This window comes from Chelon labrosus (genome assembly GCF_963514085.1).
Source record: "Chelon labrosus genome assembly, chromosome: 13".
Taxonomy (NCBI): Eukaryota; Metazoa; Chordata; class Actinopteri; order Mugiliformes; family Mugilidae; genus Chelon; species Chelon labrosus.
In genome coordinates this window covers 19,886,933-19,905,986 of record NC_140346.1, presented here as the reverse complement: position 1 = coordinate 19,905,986, position 19,054 = coordinate 19,886,933, and the positions used below count along the sequence as shown (strand labels likewise).

At 43.7% G+C, this 19,054-nt stretch overlaps 1 protein-coding gene across 1 annotated transcript in view; it reads left to right on the top strand.

Annotated features, from left to right (window-relative positions):
- The first annotated feature begins 883 nt into the window (after nucleotides 1-883).
- The window catches only part of LOC311498269 (CD166 antigen homolog), a 42,594-nt gene continuing 24,423 nt past the window's right edge, over nucleotides 884-19,054 (top strand). The window contains exon 1 of the mRNA XM_084558797.1: nucleotides 884-1,170. Coding sequence (XP_084414923.1) covers nucleotides 1,110-1,170 — 61 coding nt within the window. The 5' untranslated portion in view covers nucleotides 884-1,109. The remainder of the gene's footprint in view (nucleotides 1,171-19,054) is intronic.

Sequence of the window (19,054 nt, the reverse complement as noted above, 5' to 3'; positions counted from 1 at the left end):
ATGTCACAGCTGTAAGTTAGAAATAAACAAATTACTTTTCTGGGACTGTCTTCGTGACTCATTGCGTTTTACTTTGACGCTGGAATCTTTCAGCTGATTCAGAGTGGGGGGAGAAAAAAAAGAAAAAGTTGTGAGGTTTTCATTATTCATACACTCAAAACTCTGGAGCGCAGACCAATCCGTGAAACAAACGGCGAGTTATTGAAACAACTATTTTGATAATCGACCCCGCCGTTCTTTAGGTTCTGGACCGCAGGTCGGACAAATCGAGAACAAGGGAAAATGTCACCTTGGCATTTTTCTCCATTGTTCGATGTCTTGACGGATTCATCGATTCGCGGAGTAAATGGTGAGGCTGCTACATAATAAGTGTGTTTGTGCTGGTTAAGTTTTTAAAATGCAGGTGGGTAGGTGGGCGGAGGGGAGGGGAGGGGAGGAGGGGAGGGGGGGCTTATTCCAGTCTAAGTCTGAGGTGCTGCTGCTTGAATGAAGGTTTCCCTTTGTGTGGGTGTGCAGAGTGAGGATGGAAAGAGGGAAAGAAGAGGGGGGTTGGAGAGGAGAAAATGGGGAGTTGGAGATGAGAGTAAAGGGGGTGAGAGGAGGAGGAGGAGGACACAAGGGGGGTCTTAAGGAAAGAGGTGGGGTGGGTGCGTTTGTGTGTGAGAGCAGCAGGAGGAGGAGGAGGAAGGGGAAGAGGGGGGGCGCTGCTGGAGGGGAAACAGAGGGAAGAAGGTGGAGGGAGGGAGGGAGAGAGAGAGGAGAGAGAAAGACAGAGAGAGAGAGAGGGGGGTGAGGGGCGGAGCTGCAGACAGTATCCCCCGCCCTCGCGCTGGTCTGTGAGCCCATCGCAATTACCTGTTCCTCCAGAACTGATGCGAGCGCGAGTTGGCGAGCACATGCCACGTTGGGTGCCCAAACTGAGCTGAACTGCCTCCACCGACTGCGACCGGCGACCGGGACCGTTTAAAATCTCAACCTAACAACTCAACTTCAACTGGGTTTATTTTTGTTTGGCTCTTTTTGTTGTTTTTTTTTTTTTCATCCCGAACCAACCTGTGAACACACCGACGGAGACGGCCGTAGGGGAAATCCGTGAGACTCTCGCGAAGATGCACTTGTTGTCCGCCAGCTGCGTGCGCGCTCTGCTCCTCGCCGCGCTCCTGTGCCAAGGTAAGCTTTTGTCTCATTAGCCGGGGGAAGAGGCGGCAAGGGGCGGTGGGCCGCCGCAGGTGAGAGAGAGGGGAAAGTCCCGGCTGTCACACGCAGGCGCCAACAAAACTTCCGCCCGGGTTGTCCACCTCATTCCCTGGTAAAAGTGTAGCAAGGATACCAGTGTTTTCCCTAGCTATTAAGTTACTTAGCTGCAATCTTATCCATGTTAGTTAGTTGCAGTTTCAAACATAAATGCTTATTTTTGTGTACTTGTGTTAAGTGTAATTTGCATGTGGATGATTACTCTTGTAAAAACTGCTGCTTATAAACCAGATATAATGCTGTGGCCACTTCTCTCCATATTAGTTATATGTATTTAACTCCTTTCTGCGCCTTAAAAGCTTTATTCCAGTTATAAAAGTGACTTTTACCCTGTCATACCTGTCCATTGTTTCACTAGGATGCATTCATCATCATCACCATCATGTGCTCATGCCATGATGTCATCACCAGGCCTCATTTTTCTATTATTTTATTTTTTATTTTTTACTCTTCCCACCTTGTTAAAGCCGACTGTTGAGCTGAATGATGCTGCCTTCACATCCCGTATGATTTATTGTAATTATGGGTTGCCTGTTAGGTGGAGGAAGGCCCCTCCTGACATGCTCCTTCCAGTAATTACACAAAAGGATGTGGGCAGTTGTAATGGGTTGCACAAGTGAGCCAAGTCCCAAGTTTTAGCAGAAAAAAAAAATTTGCATCTTCGGGTACGCTGTGGTGATTTTAAATTACGGTCTGAAGAAAAGAATATTTTCCCCTTCTGAAAAGAAAAAAAAAGAAAGGACAAATTGTACACTTTCGAAGCAAGCCTCTAATTCCCGTGTATTTAAAGTGAGGGAGATGTTTTCCGCGGGCCATTGTCTGCTCTGCCGGGACAACAGGTAGCAGCACCATGTGTTCCCATCACTCAGCCGGGCCGTAGCCATAGTCCCAGAGTGCTCGGGGAAAAGGAAAGGGGCGGAGATGCTGATTTGGCCGTGCTCCCTTTCACCTCGTCATACTACGGTGGCGCCTGTTGTTGTAAATTAACACCGCGCAGCACCTATCCGTCAAGCTCAGGTGGTTTGTTTGAGGGAGGAAACGAACGGCCCTTTTAAGGCGTTCTTACACCACTGTGCCGCTGCAGTGCCGTGTGCTTGAGACCGGAGGAGAGTGCTCTGAGTTGGTAATGAGGTTTGACTTTATGGCTGTCCGTGCTACTGTGTGTTGAGCTGGCATGCTGCCTTGAGTGATGGTCAAAACATGTGTGTTTGCTTACCCAGCACATGGCCGGGGAGGGAGAAGTGCAGAGGGGTGGACTGAGCCCAACCCCAAAATCTAGTCCAAAGTGGTTTATGGAGGCTGCTTTGCAATAAGAAGCTGCATCAATGTTTGTAATTAGAAACAGGCCCGAGTTTATTATATTAGAGGAGATGATCGCTGAAGGCCAAGCCATGGCTGTAACCGGATACAACAGAACAACAGAGTCCTGAATTAGTGCCGGAACAAATAGTCTAGAAAGATGCATCTGTTTTTTTGTTCAGTCCCCTGTCTCCACCCTTCCCCCAACGCCACCCTTGTCACCCCCCCCCCCCCCCCCCGTCCTGAACAGACACACAGCGCTCCTCGGTGTCACAGCTGGTATTACTTGTCAGGCAAGTGGGGCTCTCCCTTTTGCTAATGGACTAATCTCTCGCGGGGGTCACCCAATTTCACCTGAGATAGATTCCCCCTCTTTCATCTCTAACTCGGTTATGTCAAGACTTGTCTCGTGAATGGTTTGAAGTTAATGCACAGGAAAGAGGGGAGGAGGCGGCGGTGGCGTCGGCGGAGGGGGGGCAGTAGAAGTATTTAATTGTATGTTTGGGTTCAAGATTTCGCTCGGCTGTTCATTTGTGTGCCGGTGCACGTCTCATCTTGTTTATAAGCGGCTTCCTCTTGATGTTTGAAGGCTGCTTGTGGTTGTATCTCCTTTGAAAGGAGATTTCTTTGTGACTTGCAAAGTATTGTATGCCTTCATGCAAAATTCAGACGCATTCAGGAGAAGTATGGCAACTCAACCGAGTCATGGCTTTGAATAGGAATCCTTCGCCTCTGCCTCACTCTTACGCCGTCGCTTTTAATTCCTCATCTCTTAAAATAGTTATTTGCCGATCAAACTGCGCAAGCGACTCGCCGGATGAGTAGATGCATAAGAAAACAGGAGAATCTAATGAATTTAAAGCAATGGAGCGGGCTGCAAAACATTTGTAATCTGGCTTCTTAAACTAGCAGAGGGAACACACGTCCCATTAATCCACAGTTCCTGCCACTTGTTATAATAGGAATGCTTAAAATGCTCCCAAATGTGATATCTATACAAGTTATTATCCTGCTGGATGCTTAACCCAAATTTGGCAGCTGATAATGTCTCTCAAAAGGCTCTGTAGGACTCTCAGCTCTCCCTCTGTGTGTGTGCGTGGAGAGAAAGTGTGAAGGGGATTCTTTTCTAGTATCACCGCAGTTAGTACACTTGTGTTTCGGGATGAAAAACACCACAGTATTAAGCGAGACAGATGCCATTATGCGCTCAAGTTGCACAAAGAAAGTGAGCTATAAGAAAGAGATAGATGCTCGCTAAGGAGAATTAGGTTTCTGTGGCCCATTGTGTGCTCCTCTGGTCTCGGTCTGAATAAGGAAATAAGTGGAAGTCTGAGCAGAGGTGCTGCTGGGGGGGAGAGAAAAGAAAGGGGAGGAGGGAGTGGCGGTGGGTACGTCCATAGGCTCCTCAAACAAGAGAGGGCCTTTCAGACAGGCGAGGTCATACTGTAAATTAAGGCAGCGTTCGCGTGGAGAGACCAGTGTCACTTCCCATCAGGGGGTGCAGAATTCTTAACGGCGCCCCTGGCAGCAAACGCTTTACAGCCGAGGACGACGCTTAAACAACTACTGACTTTAAACTGAAAACAGCTAAAAATAAAGATGGAAAGCTTCGGGGCTGGCGTGCAACTAAAAATAGCCGGAGTTTGGGATGAAACCGGTCGTTCCATTGTCTCTGATGCAGAGCAAGGTTTTTATTGCAAATGTAAAAGTGGGAAAGCTCAGATTAGAGGCAAATCGTTAACCTGCTCCACTTCTCGCGGGAGAGGAGGCGGAAAAAAGCTCGGGATCCGACGGTTTTCTGAGAAATCAGGCCGGTGCGTCAGCTCGTCCCCAGAGAAATAACGCTCATAACGTGTGCATCTTCACCATATGTTGTTTGGCGCCTCGGGGCTTGCTCACGTACGGCAGCCCTAAAAATTAAATGAAGACAAATCCATGGCTCGGGATGGTGCAAGTAAAGAGGAGGGTTATTTTAAAACTGTAATTCTGATGTAACGCCAGTTCGAGATGGATTTCTTTTTGGTTCTTTGTCTGCCCTGCACCCCTCGCAAAGTTTCCTTGTCTCCACCCCCCAGCAGGACACCGAACAGGTGGAGAAGTGTTGGGGTGTTTTTTTGAACCGTGAAGGATGGGTGGGGTGGGGTGGGGTGGAGTGGAGTGGAGGGGGCGGCGTCTCTTTATGATTCCTGGTTGCGTGTACAGTTGTTGAAAAAGGAGTTTGCTCCCATCACTCAGCCTCTCGTTGTTTATGAGAAGAGCGAGAAAACTGTTGTTTAGTTTTGCTGCAAAAAAATAAAAAAGAAAGAAGAAGAAGAAATCTTGCCGCTAAACCAAACTTTAGATTAGATGTATTGAGACGGAAGCGAAGGAAATATGAGCTACCACATGCTGAGCTTCCCCCATGTCGGAGAGAGCAATTCCCTCCGCTGGACTCACAAAGCGGCGAGATGTATGAGTGCCTTTTCCTTGAGAGAATGAAAGGAGTTGGGTGGCGAAAGTAATCACTCTCAGGCAATAACTCAATGAGAAGAAGGTCCTTTGTTCGCCTGTGACAGTTTTACACACAGGATTATCAGTAAAACAGCAGCAAGTGAATCTTAATTACACTTTGGTGATTGGCTTGGCCCACTTTTAGAGCCGGAGCGAGAGATATATTCAATTCTTGTAATCTCAGCCCAAATTGCCTCTTCAGCCGTCCACCCCTTGCTGTAATTTGCTGGTCAGGGATGAAGATTGTGTGTGGATTTCTCCCCCTTATTGACTTTTCATGCACGCCGCGTGGTCGTAGTGAGGCGAGATTATTATTTTAAGAGCGAGGGAAAGCTTCATGTTCTACTAGGCAGGCTAACATATCTTAGTTTTCCCTTTGCAATTCTCTCACTTTCCTCGTTGCCCACAGGTTTGCCGCTCCACTGTGCAAAATAATAGTTTATTTGTTATCCGAGGGGAGGGACCGGAGTTCTATTGTTTCAGCTATAAAGAAAGACTTAACAACAGGAGAGAGATGACTATGCTATGCAGTAGTCCTTCTTTCTTTATGCAGGAATACCCCCATTGAAATGCATGAAGCTGTCCTTGGTTTTGGTGAAAGACGAACGGCACTCTGGAATTGGGCAGCCCTTGTTTTCAGGGAGCGAAAAAGAAAAAGAAAAAAAAAAAAAAAGTGAGGTTGCTTCTGTCCTTTGTCATTGGCGCATCCCCTAGCTTTCACTGGATTCCTGTGGACTCCTGCCGACTGTATTGTGAGGCAGCCTCTTTTTAAACAAATGAGTGCATGATAGCGACTTCTTGCTCCCCGCTCCTCTCTTTGTCATTAATATGGAACAGCACACACCCCTCGGAGAGGGCACAGAGTAGCTGCTGCCGGTCCCCTGCACTTCACATGTGCAACCTGACTGTGGGGGGAAGCATCCCTCCTCCATATGAAAAGCCCCGTGGCCACACCCATCTTTAACAGGGCCCGGGATCTTTGTTCAGATTCTCCATTAGAGTCATTGCTCTGTTTTAATGAATTCTTTGAGTGGCCACCATTAACTGTGATGGTAATGATTCGACCTCTGAGAGTGTCTAAGGAGTAGCACAAAGGGGCGCATGTATGTGGGAAGCTACGGGGTGGGTTATGTGGCTTTTGTTTTTTGTGAATTGCACTTAATGGACTACTTGTTTCATATTAAAATTCATCGTATGGATAAAGCAAAGACAAAGCAGCTTTACCACTCACAACGCTGTCACCACATGGGAGGACCAACAGCAGGGGCTTCTGCTGACCCATAAAAGGGGGTCAGCGGTGACCCTCTGATATTTACGCCTGCACTCCCATAAAGTCATTATTTCTGTCTATTTATGAGAGTCACTTAGCAAGACAGAAGGTTACTATTGCATCGAACCTTTATTTTGACTTTGTCTGAGGTTCAGGGGAGTCAGGCAGGTTGACATAGTGTTTTGTGCAAAAGGTGAATCATTCATTTCAAGCCCCGGGCCAGCTAATAAAATTACATGGAGCACTGTCTTCCCATTCATTTCTGAATCGCCCACTGTTGCTTCCAAAGCTCTTTTGCAATACCAAGCTGCTAAGTCACTCTGTTCATTGTGATGCCGTTTAGCAGTTTTTCATTCATGAAACATCGCGCCGCTTCCCGCCACGTCCCGCCCTTGGGACCCAACAGAACGGTTTTGTGTCTTCGCTTGACCTCAGCGTTCGCATTCTTGCCATTTTAAAAGCTGTTTCTTTGTGTTGCACTGATGTCCACCATCCTTCCATCATGGACTGCAGCAGCAGCAGCAGCAGCCTGCAGTGCCCGAAGCTATCTTTGATTATACGCTGCAACGGTTGAACTTGTAGGAGACAGTGAGTTCTCACTCGGGGGAAACTCTTTTCACGGAGGATAGCGAGAGTATATCTCTGATTGGAATTAAAAGCCTGGTATTCTGGCTGTGGCTGTGTTACAAACAAAGATTAAATGGTTGCTCTCGGGGTCGTCGATGTACACACTTGAGACTACCATAAACACGTTATAGAAGACTAGAGCAGGCTTCTGGGCGAAAGCACAATGGATGTTCTCTTCGAATCTGAAATCTGGATTCAGAAAGTTTTTCTCCTTTAATGGGTTTCAAACTGCTTCTACACTGAAAACAGACTCTTGAAATATTTGTTTAAGAGGAAAATTACCTTCCAGATGGCACATCTAATTGGTGTAATGCTGCTTTCTTTTTGTAAATTTACTGCGCTGTAAGCTGCTAGCACGGTTAGCTAGAACTGCAAACCTCTCACTAGCTTGAGGCAGTTGTAAGACCTTAAACCACACATTAAAGTAGTAAAAAATATAGATAAAAGTCCACATAAAAACGAGAGAGATTAAGAGCTGAACCGCCCTGCCGCATAAATCACTCCTCCCCGTTCCTCCTTTCGGAAAGCAGCACCTTGTTACATTCCAGGTAAGAACAGTTAAGACTTCCGCTCTTGCCTCAGGTTAAAGTGTTTCTCGAAACGGTTTGCTCGCGTTCAGTGTCAGCTTTCATTCATGGGACTCAAATGGTGGCTTTTCACACGGCAATTAGCCAACGAGTGACGCTCCGGCTGATGCATGGATCCGTTAGATGTTCCACGATAAAACGCTCAGCTTTGCTGTTAAGTATTCAGCTGTGACACGGCTAGACCTTCCAAGGAAGGTGAAGAGGTGCTTGTCTGGTAATTGGATGCAATACTTGATTTTCTAATGGGACGTCTTAAGAGGTCAAGTAGCCTTGTGTTCTTGGGGAGACAATTTAAATACAGGATTTTGTGCGGATTTGTCCGCTTAATGCAACAAAAAAAAAAAAAAAAGCTTCCAGTGCGTATGACCCTGGTGTTACTGAGGCTGCAGGATGGTCGCGAAAGAAAATGTTTAACAGTAAACTCACACGCTGCCTGTTACAACAGACCTAAGACTTGTCACGTAAAACTCACATTACCACCATGCCTGGGTAGTGTGTAGAAGGTGGATGCCGCCAGATGTCTTTTGAAGTGTTTAATTTTGAGAAATGAAGATGCCATAACCCATTATGCTGTCATTCATTTCCCTCTCATGCAAGTCGAAGACACAGTAGAGATGACACATCATTTCCTCATATAATGATAGTGATTTTATTTGAACGTCCAGGGTCAGCTAGAAAAAAAAACAACTAAAAAAGAAACTAAAAAACTGACAGTGAAAAATGAACAGCGATTCTTTTAAAGGGAGTGTAAGTTTGGGACATTTCAGGTAGAGCAATCTGGATTTTCTCCTCTTTTACAAGGAAATCTCAGGATTACCTGTCTTATTATAGATGGGCTTGCCAGAGCTTGCTCATCTATAAACAGAAGCAGCCTCTCAAAACTAAGACAGCATCACAGACACAGTTTATTTGTTCGCAAAACAATATTTCCCCCGTGGATTTCTAATAATTGGACAACTTTGTTACCTCCCTGCTCGGGGCGGCATTTCTTCGGCTATCACGCTTGAGTGAATAACTTTCATATTGGAATGTGTTTTATGCATCCTCATATCTCAGGTCATTGCATTTTCCAGTGGTATGCGTGCTCTGCTCAATCCAAGACAACAAAGGCGGGTAAAAACGTACTTTTTTAAATGTAGTCTGCTTTGATTTCAGACACATTTGTGTGTCTGTGATGTTGTGCTTAGATGTTTTTTATGTTTTTTTTGAGGCAGCTAGATTCGCACAACATTGATGAAATCATGAGATTAAACACAGCGATCCATGAGCTGGTGCATAAATGCAAATCATTGTGGTTTTAGGTGGTTTTCTTTAGGTGCACCAAACACTGCAGCTTGTGTTTTGTTAGACGGAAGTTTTCATCTACCAAGTTTTTTTTTTCTTCCTGTTGAAAGCACCTTCTCTTTCCAAACGGTTACCCTGGACGACTTTCCAGATGGTTCATTGTAACAAACCATCTGGTGCATCAAGCTAGGGCTTTGAACCACATGCTAACATGCTTACATTAGCAATACTAGCATGCAGATGTTTAGCATTTTAACTTCGTAGCCTACAGCTACTTACAGTGGACGCCCCAAACTCTGGTTGCCAAGGTAACCCTCTTGCATATATTTTACACAGCCAAAAATAAGCAGAACATAAATGTATTATTTTCATTATCACTTTATCTTAGGCTCTTATTTTCCTGGTGGGTCAAAGTGAACGTGGTCTCCTGCCAACACGTCAGAAACCGAAAAGACAGTGAGTTCCAGACAGGGAAAAAAGCCGGGGCCATGAAACATTTAATCCACCTGAAAAAAAAAAAAAAGTATAAAAACCAAAAAGTACTGGACAACTAACAATGTTAGGATAACCAAGGTCACGTAGGGTTCAGCGTCTGGGAACCGCAAATGTCTGCGCACCATTTCATGGTCATCTATCATGTAGGCAAGTTGTCAGGCCCAAAATGGTGGAGTAATCAACAGTAGTGCACATTCCTTACAGCTGCTAGCATGGTTAAAAGCACTTTCCCCATTGTATATTCACAGATATCAAGTCACCACTAGACTTTTTATATACTGTACATAGCCTAGGTGTTACCAGGTGTGTTTTTGTTGCGTTGCGATTTCAAGCCTTTTTTTTTTACGCTTTCTGTGTTTTGTTTTCTTGTTTTTTTTGCCTCCAAGCCTCTGCTTTTGTCTGACCCTGCAGTAGAAGAAGCAGCTCATTGCTTCACAGGATTTTTCCGAAAGAGCGTGTTGACTCAGTTTGCTTGGAGGGGGGAGAGTCTGTGCAAAATATTCCCAAGGAGAGGTTTTTATTTTTTTTTAACTCCTGATCCCTTTAGACCACAGTGCAGATATATTTTGAACATCTTTCAGCGATAGGAGAGGCTTTGGCACATTTTTTGCTTATTGACTGTTTTTTTTTTTTTTTTTTTTTTGTGAAGCGGGGTGTTTCGGCTATCGCTATCAGACAGATCTGCAGGGCTTTTTTCCTGCTCGTTTTTGGGATGTACCGCACAGGACAAGTAGCAAAGGAGGGAAAGGAGGGGGGGTTAAATAGAAATAGCACAGCTACTGAGTGGGTGGTTAAAAGCATTTCACTTGATGTATAGCTTCTTTTTATGTCAGGATGGAAGAAGCAAATCTAATATCCACCGTTAATTTAATTATCAAGCCGCAAAGGTCCTGTGCACCCAGGAAGACTGTGACATATGCTGGATTGCATAAACGGTGAGAGGTTAACTTATCCTACTGAAACAAAAGAGGACGACTGGGTTTGTTGTGACAGTTTTATCTGGTATGTGTCTTTGAGAAAAGGAGGATAACATCATTAGCGTCTACACGTGGACTAAAGATAAATTGTGTTCTGGACGTAAGTGAATTTAACGCGCATAAGCAAACATATTCCCCTTTGTGGAATACATTAAAACCACCTTTCTCCATTGGCGCCCGCATTGGTAAAACCTTGCAGCCAGATCACGTTAGCCCTTATCCTGCCATGTAAATCTGAAAGACCCGAAGTCGGAGGAAGACTCGGTGGAGTCACAGCGCACATTAATCTCCCGCCTTTCACAGTGCTCCATCAAAGCAGATGTTGGTCCGTGGGTATTAAACGTGAAACCGCACAGATTTGATGTGCAAGCAGGTACATAATCCTTTGTATGTATTATCTGCATTCCACGTATTCCTCCCAGCGCTCTCTGCTCTGTTTAGCCAGCAGAGGCTTTAGGACCCCCCTAGAGCCAAAAGCTGAAGCAGGACACAATTTGAAATCGTCATGCCCTCTTAATACCAACCAGGCTTCTTGGCTTATTGGAATGGGGAGCGCTGCCTGCTCTGTTTCACAGTGAAGGGTTAGAAGGTCAGCTCCGTCATTATGAGTGCACGACGGCGAACGCGACTCTTTTGCCCAACTAATGTGGAAGTATCAGCCTCGCCGCGGCAATTAGATGAAAGCTACACAGGCCATCTGCTGAACAAATGGAAATATCTACCTGTTAATGTTTTCTGTTGTTTACAGTGTGAGGAGAAAACATACATTATCGATAGGGCAAGGTGGGTGCACTGAATTAAACTCGGACAGTAAGAAAAATATCGCATGTATGTCCATTAATCTTCCGTTTTTGTGTTGGGAAAATATTTGCACATGCCTCATGCAGCATCTAATGAAGCACTTTAAGATCGATAAGTGGATGCATTCTTGTTTACGCACGTAGAAAAGTGATGGGCTCCGGCCTGATTCTTCCTCCCCTCTTTTCCACTGCTCTGGTCACTGCCGTGTGCGGTTTCTCTGGCAGGATCCATTTGCCTTCAATGGGCTGGGAGGGGGTGGGGTGTGCCGGGGCAGCCGGTTTGATTGGTATCCTCAGGCACCACCTGAAACTGTAATACGGCCGTACAGATACTATAATAGTAAACACAACTGCTCCCCCGGGAGCGGGGCGCTACAAATGTTCAAAGGATTTTTATAGTGTGGGAGGCGTGGGGGCAGGGGATGGGTGGGGCCGCTTTTACAGGAGAGGGAGCACTTGTGTGCAGTCAGACAGGCGGGCACTTGAACAAAAGCTGATTGCAGTTGTGTAAATAGTGGAATCTGTAGCTGCCAGCTGGGCTAATATTTAATAAAAAAATTAAAAAAAAAATAGAAAAAAATGGGGGGGCTGAATTTGCTAACAGTAGGAGGATGCTTTTAGTCTGATGATTCAGTGGATGGTTCAGTCTTGACCTCCTCCTGCAGGGCCGTTTGCTCTGAGCTGCAGCTAACAGTTATTTTCATTACCAATTTGTGCTGTCGTTTCAGTCGGGAAAAAATAATGTGCACGTGCGCGGTGCCCCGAACTGCTCGTTTCATCCAGGCAACAGTCCATTTACGGGGGAACAGAGAGAGAGGAGACTGCGGTCTTCATTATTTTTTGACATTTCGTTGGAGTTTTCCAATAATAATAATAATAAAAGAAAAAACTAATAAGAATACCTTAGATTCAGTTGTGATTTTGTGCAGGATTTGTAATGATTGGTTCCCGGTCAGGGGCTGCAACAACATAATTACATCATTACATCATTACAAAATGAAAAAATAACATCATTACAAAATGTCATGTCACTACAAAATAATCTATTCTCCCTGTTTTTTTTTTTCTTTCAGGCTAGTGTTTTGGTTTGTAAAGTTTTAGAAAACGGCAAAAAAATGCACCTTGAGGTGACATCTGTAGATGATTTGTTTCTCTGAAAATAACAGCCCGAAAACATTGAATTTACAGACACGTAAAGCAGAGAAAATCACAGAATCCTTTACGTTAGATGTTGAAATTAGCATGTTTGACACTTTTGCTTGATACATGACAAATGTCAAACAGCTTTTACTTCTTGCTGATCCATTAATCAAAGAATAGACCAAACTGTTCGGGCACCAGTCGGTCCTCCTTCCCCTCCTTCCCCTCCTTCCCCTCCACGCAGAAGACCCTTTTGGCTGTTAATAAAACTGATTATAGATGACGATCAGCCTTTAATCCAGAGAGCACACACTTACCCCAGAAGTCAGTCCTGCTCTGGTTAGATCAGTTGCTTCAGGCGAGCGAGGCTGGCAGCTTTATGGCCTGTATGCAAAAAAAACCCAAAGAAACCCCGATACCTCCTGTCTGATGTGATACCTCTCGAAGAGACCTGGTGCAACGACGAGCACTTTGATGTCAGGAAGGTTGTTTTGAATGTGTCAGGAATATTTTAAAGCTTCCCGTTAACGCATCTGACTGGACGGGGTTGATTTCTTTAGCGCAGATTCACGGATATCAGTTCAAACCCTTCAGTGATTCAAAGGGCAATGCATTCATTAGTTCAAAGCATAACCGACTGCTGCCGTCGTCTGGAGTATCGCACCATCTGCCGCACCTCTTTAACCCTGCTTTAACATTTATTTTACACCGTAGACATTTATTTCATTATTAGTGTGTCTACATTTAAAGCCCTAATTGAGCTGATTCTTCTTCGCTGTGATTGCTTGCAGGAAAAGGGTCTGTAATTTTAATTACATTGGCTAAAAATAGAGAGATTTCAAACAGCTAGTCGTGCCCTCTGAGAAACTGTGTGCATTTATCGGAGCCTCATCTCAAACGCAGAAGAGACACCGGGGAAGAGCATGGGCCATGTGATCAGATACCTGTTATCAAAGCTCGGCTAAACTCGGATGGATGCGGCTGAAGTGCTGCGAATCTGGTTGGATAGTCCAAAAATATACAGTAGGAGCACCGATCAGAGGTGCAGATGGTGTTTTTTTTTTTTTTTTTTTTTTTGGGACACGTGTTGCCTTCTCGTGTTCTTTGCTGCCACACGTCCACGGCGTGAACGTGCGATTCTTTGCGTGATGTTCCTCATCATGTTCGCTTTTCCCCAACTTTAAAAAAACTAGTAAAATGTGTAAAGTGTCAGCGCTCCAGAAAACAACTGGCAAGAGATTTAAAAGATTTAGATGCATTCATTCATTCATTTTCTGTAACCGCTTGTCTTCTGGAGGGTTGCGGGGGTGCTGGAGCCTATCCCAGCTGTCATTGGGCGAGAGGCGGGGTACACCCTGGACAGATCTCCCGTCTATCGCAGGGCTAACACAGAGAGACAGACATTAACACTCACATCTACGGGCAATTTAGAATCACCGATTAACCTAAGGAGCATGTCTTTGGACGGACAGAACCCACGCAGGCACAGGGAGAACATGCAAAATGGAATCAAACCCAGAACCTTCTTGCCGTGAGGCACGTGCATGTGAGTGCCGCCCTGCTGCAAGATTAACTCACTCAAATTCAGAGCCTCTGTAATTAGGAGCAGGGATGTTGCATGCGAACGCAAGCTCATCATCAGGCACGAGCTGCCAGGACAAATTCAATAACACTTGTAGGATCCTCCAGTTTAATAAAGTTGGAAGGCTCCTCGGCATATGAGAACGTTATCGCATTTAAATTACTCAGAAATAATCAAAGAATGAATGGCTGGTTTCTAATCACACGTCTGAACTGAGTGAATTGAGAGTTATATAATAATAGTCCCTCTACACAAAAGCGGCGTTTTGAGAAAAACTCATGAGCAAATTGAAAAGACATATAGATGTGAAGTAGTTTTCAATGCCACTTTTATAGATGAGAGAATAGTTATTTCTTACTGTTTACATATTTAAAATGAAAGTAAAATATATATTTAATTCGTTTAAGAACGGAGGTCACTTGTATTTTCTTTTGAGTACAACTTCACCTTTTCTGAGGTTATTTGAAATTCTGAAGGTTTTTAAGCCTGTGGTTGATCAACCACCTTCTACAGTGAAACTTAACTCAAAAAAAGGTTCACTATGCTCATTTCCAAGTGTCACAACCCCAGTTAGAATGAGTTTTATCCGTGCAACAGATGGATTCAAGGTGGTCCCTGTTTTTTTCCATTTTTATAAGGTAGCAATGACTTAATGATCCCTTTTGCCTTTTAAACTGGGCTGTGTCTATTTTTAGGAAATGACTTTGAAGCCAGATAGGGCGGAGTTCTGTTGGATTCTTCAAGTTTTTTTGGGTTTTTTTTGAGTGAAGACTTTGAGATCCATTAGCTTCTCTTTTGTCCTTTCATAGCTCAGACACTTGGAAGAGCTAATGTAAGCCCTTCCGGCAGCAGAAGAATGAAGTCACTGCCAAACTGTTAGGCTCTGAGCTGCATTAGGAAGGGTTAATGGATAAGTAGGAAGCGGTGGGGCTGTGCTTTGTTAATGGCCTAATGTTGCCTTTAATGGTACGTCTTTAATGGCCGTTGTTGGTGGATGTTAGGACGGTGAGCCTTCCTACGACCGGCCGTGTCTACCCACAGGCATCTCACAACCACTTCTCCCATCGGACCCCGTGGCCCGCGCCCCTCAAATACATAATTCACAACATAATGGACGTGATTTCTGAGTGCACTCACCACCTGATCACTCCAGCCGGCGGCTGTCTTAAGAGCGGCCCCTGCGCCCGTGCGGCTCATCCGCTGACGCAATTTATGACATTTTTTAAGAGGTTTTTACGGACGCTCGTGCGGTCGAGTGTGCCGAGGAGAACGTTTCAAAGACTAACGATTATGCCATAAGATCAATTTCTAGGAAACCTTATGGCGAGTCATTTAGAGTGATAATCACTCGTCTAGTAATGTGCTTTTATCTTTCCCATCTGCTTTGCCAGAGAAATATGTAGCAAAATCACTGATGCTGCCAATAGTGCGAGTCATGCATCAAAATATAGGTTCCCTTTCACACTTTGTTCTAGATAGAATTACATGTATATGGTTTAATTGCATAGGCTTAGCTTCTTAAGCCTTGTGAAAACATTAGTTCTTCCTCTATCTTCGGCACCGACTGAAACTTTTTCATCCCACATATTGGTTTTGTTATAGATCTTCGCCGAGATGCGGCTGAGCAATTTAAGCTAAATCAAAGCTGAATTGTCTGCTTTGATAGCGCTGTCAGCATCTTTGGAGTGAGACGGCAATTTAAAGTAACTTGAACATCATTTATTAAAACGCTTGACAATAGTTCCCTTTTAAATCCTCATATAATACTCCCTCACTAATCAGAGGGAAAAATGCAAGAGGTTCTTGAAACTGTTGCAGCTTTTTTTCTGAGCGGCGTCAATCTTTGTGTCTTTGAGCTCCAAAGCGTGAATGTAGTAGTAGTTCATTAATAATGATGCAGAAAATCAGTGTACACATACTATACTGTTCATACCGTGTGCCTGTATTCTGCGTTCAGGATCTTCCCAGGTGGAAGATTATGACAACAGGTGTTGGCAGTCTACTTGGGAGTCTGATGTATTTTGTGTTTTTGTCATTTCTTCGGATAATGGTTCAAACGCAGACAATGTGACAACGTGTGGAGCCATTTACTCTGCAGCCTCAGTGAAATGTAATGGAAAACGTTACTGTCTGAAACATCAACAGGAAATCTAATTTTTTTTTTTTGTTACCATTGCCTCAGAATCACGTACCGTCTTCATTACATAAATAGAGTGAAACGGAGTGGAAACAATTGTCCTTAATGGACCAGAATGCATTGCAGTCACAAGACGTCCAGGGTTTTGAGCTGCAGAGCAGGACTCATGTCTTCCTTTAGGCTTATTATTTCAGAGCTCTTGCTGGTATTCTCTCCACCTACGCGGGTAACCCACAGCTGGTGAAAAGTGTTTGCACCTGTTCTCCGGGGATTTTCAACTGGTATTCTGGGAGTTGTAGGAAACCATAGAAGCAGAAGCAAACATGATACGATATGCGTCATGTACTGTTCACCAGAAAGTCATTCTTACTAATTCCCACTTTGAAACGGAGAAGAAAAATGTAAACGTGATTTCCCCTGACAATCTTTATGATTAAACGATTAACCACCCAGAAACTCAGCTTAACTGCTACAACAGCAGTTTGATCACATTTTATAAACACTAAACACCTCATTGTGTTTTGATTCAAACGTTGCTGAGCCCTGATTGGTGCATAACCATGTGTGACATCATCTTTTTCCAGCTAAGCCACGCCCACGTTGAATTAATGAGAACAGGAGAAAAGTAAAACCAATTTCAAAACATCTCATTTTAAATTAACCTAAAGTGTGGCAGGAAATAATGTCCCAGCTTTCATAGTAAAAAGCTCATTCAAATGAAATACCTTGGGCTCCTTTAAGACATTTTAGATCTATAACGATGATAATAACGTTGTTTTCTTTAGGGAACCAGCCGTTAATTCCACAAGTGGCTTAAAAACCCCCTGAAAGCAAAATAAACCTTTTCCTGCTTCTTGAGCCCTTCCTCTCTTTCTTTTGTCTTCTCGTTTCAATCCCTGACAAGAGGCAGAAGCAGCAACCTGAAACCTCCGCAGCAGGTCTGCACAGGTATTGGGCCCTGCTTAGGACAAATCTGAAACCGGAGAATATGGAGCCAGTATTTTCAGTCACAGGGCAACAATGGAAACCCGACAGGTGAGACCGCAGGCAATGCATTAGCCCTGTTCCTGCCTGCTGTGGTCTGTAGGAGTCTGTGTGACCACACATGATGCGGCAAATGAACATTGTTTTCTTTGCTTGAGGCAGAGAGAGGGAGAAAGAGAGGGAGAGAGAGAGATAGCTATATGTCTCTCTGGAAAACATTAAATTTTCACAGTGGAAGCTGCATTTTATATACGAGTGAAAGGAAGGAAGATGCATGCGGAGTTAGTCTCTGGGGCACACAGCCTCTTCATTCTTATATTTTGTAAAAACCTCTTTTACATGCGTGTTTGAGTTTTGCCTGTTTTCTCGCGAACACGCGACAGTATCATGGATTCTGTGATTGAGTATTTTGTTTGCAAAGCATGAATGCCTTTGTTGGTTTTGAGCACAGTGGTCTAAAATTGTGTCCATACTGCTGGGGTGAAGGAGGGGAGCCATTATACTTAATAGACTCAGACTAATAATACAGTGTGCTGCACTACTCTACATAATTCTCCATTTGCGGTCCATCCTCCTCCTTAGCAGTACACAGGCTTGTTTTGCCCTGAGGTGACAAACATGGCTCAGCTCACTGTAGGCTGAGAAAATGTGAGCAATTTATTTATTCATTTTTTATTTTGCTCTGGTTTATGAGGTCTATATTTAGCCAAAAACAAGTCCTTAAGATGAAATAATCAGTTGATTAGCTGGTTAACAGAAAGTGTGCGACTATTTCGACAAATGAGTACTCGTTAAAGTCTCTGAGCCACAGTTTCCCATCGTTTTCTTTGTATTAGGCTCTTGTAAACTGAATATATTTGTTTTTTAGGCAGAACAAGAGTCAAGAATGTCTGCTCACATTTTACAATTTGGAACTAGCAAGCCTAAAAATTACATGAATAATAAAATGTTCGACTAAAAACCCACTTTTACTGTTATTTTCTCAATTAACCGATAATGCATTTAAATCACGAACGCAAACCGTAAAAGTAACATCTCATGTATATTTTGCACTGAGAGTCGACACTGTAGCAAAAGATAAGTGTGAAAACAAATTAGGCTGTTTATTCTTGAGACTAATTTCCCATTCCATCATTTTTTTTTTCCCCCATTGCTCTGCCGTGCATCAATTCAGTGTTATATTAATGTCAAACAATATCACACGTCATAAAACTAATGTGTTAGACTTTAGATGGCGTTTCTTATGGAACTTGTAGATAAGAATCCGCGGAGAGTGAATCATTTATTAAAAACAAAAAAGGACTAGACAGGCCCAGTTCAGCAGATAGAGCCTTTAGGGAACGTTGTCAGAAAATGAAACCTTTGTCCCAAGTCCGTTCTGTCCCTAAATGGACCTCCTTTTCAGATCCACTCTGTCTGAAAGTCCTCAAGGCCCTTATGGAGGTCAAAGAGACACAGGGCAGCATCTTTGGGGTGTCATGTAGCTCTCTGCGAAACAGATGGCCAGACATAAATAAGAAAAACGGCTCAAAATCTGTGACGTTTGTCTCACATAATGTGGCCTTTGTCTAATCGAAACTCTCGAGAAAACTCATACCAGCTGCTTACTTTTGCATAACAGCAATTGTTCACCAATTATGTTGATAATAAATAATTGCAGGCATTTAGAAAAAAATAAAAATAAATATTCTCCTCCACTGTGATTATTTAGTGGATTTTCTTTATCTTGATAGTAAATTGCATATCTTTAGGTTTTGGACTGTGAAGATCTCTTTATGATCTGATAAATAAGTTGTTGTAGACTATTTGTAGGTTTCAGACGCTAATTAAGAGTTGCTGCCACAGTGTACGGCCATGCTAGCAGATTAGACTCCTTTGAAATGCTAACTTGTAACACAGTAACAGTGCTACTATGTTGTTAGGCAAAGGTTTTACCATTTTAATAATCTACGACTAGTGTGTTAGCATTACTAACGTGCTTAAAATAACAATGCCAACATGTTGATAGACTAAAGTTTTACCATATTAATCATCTGTAACTGGTGTGTTAGCATGCTAACATGCTCGCAATATCAGCATCTAAATCATCTAAGTGTCTTAGCATGCTAAGATAATATAAGATAATTCT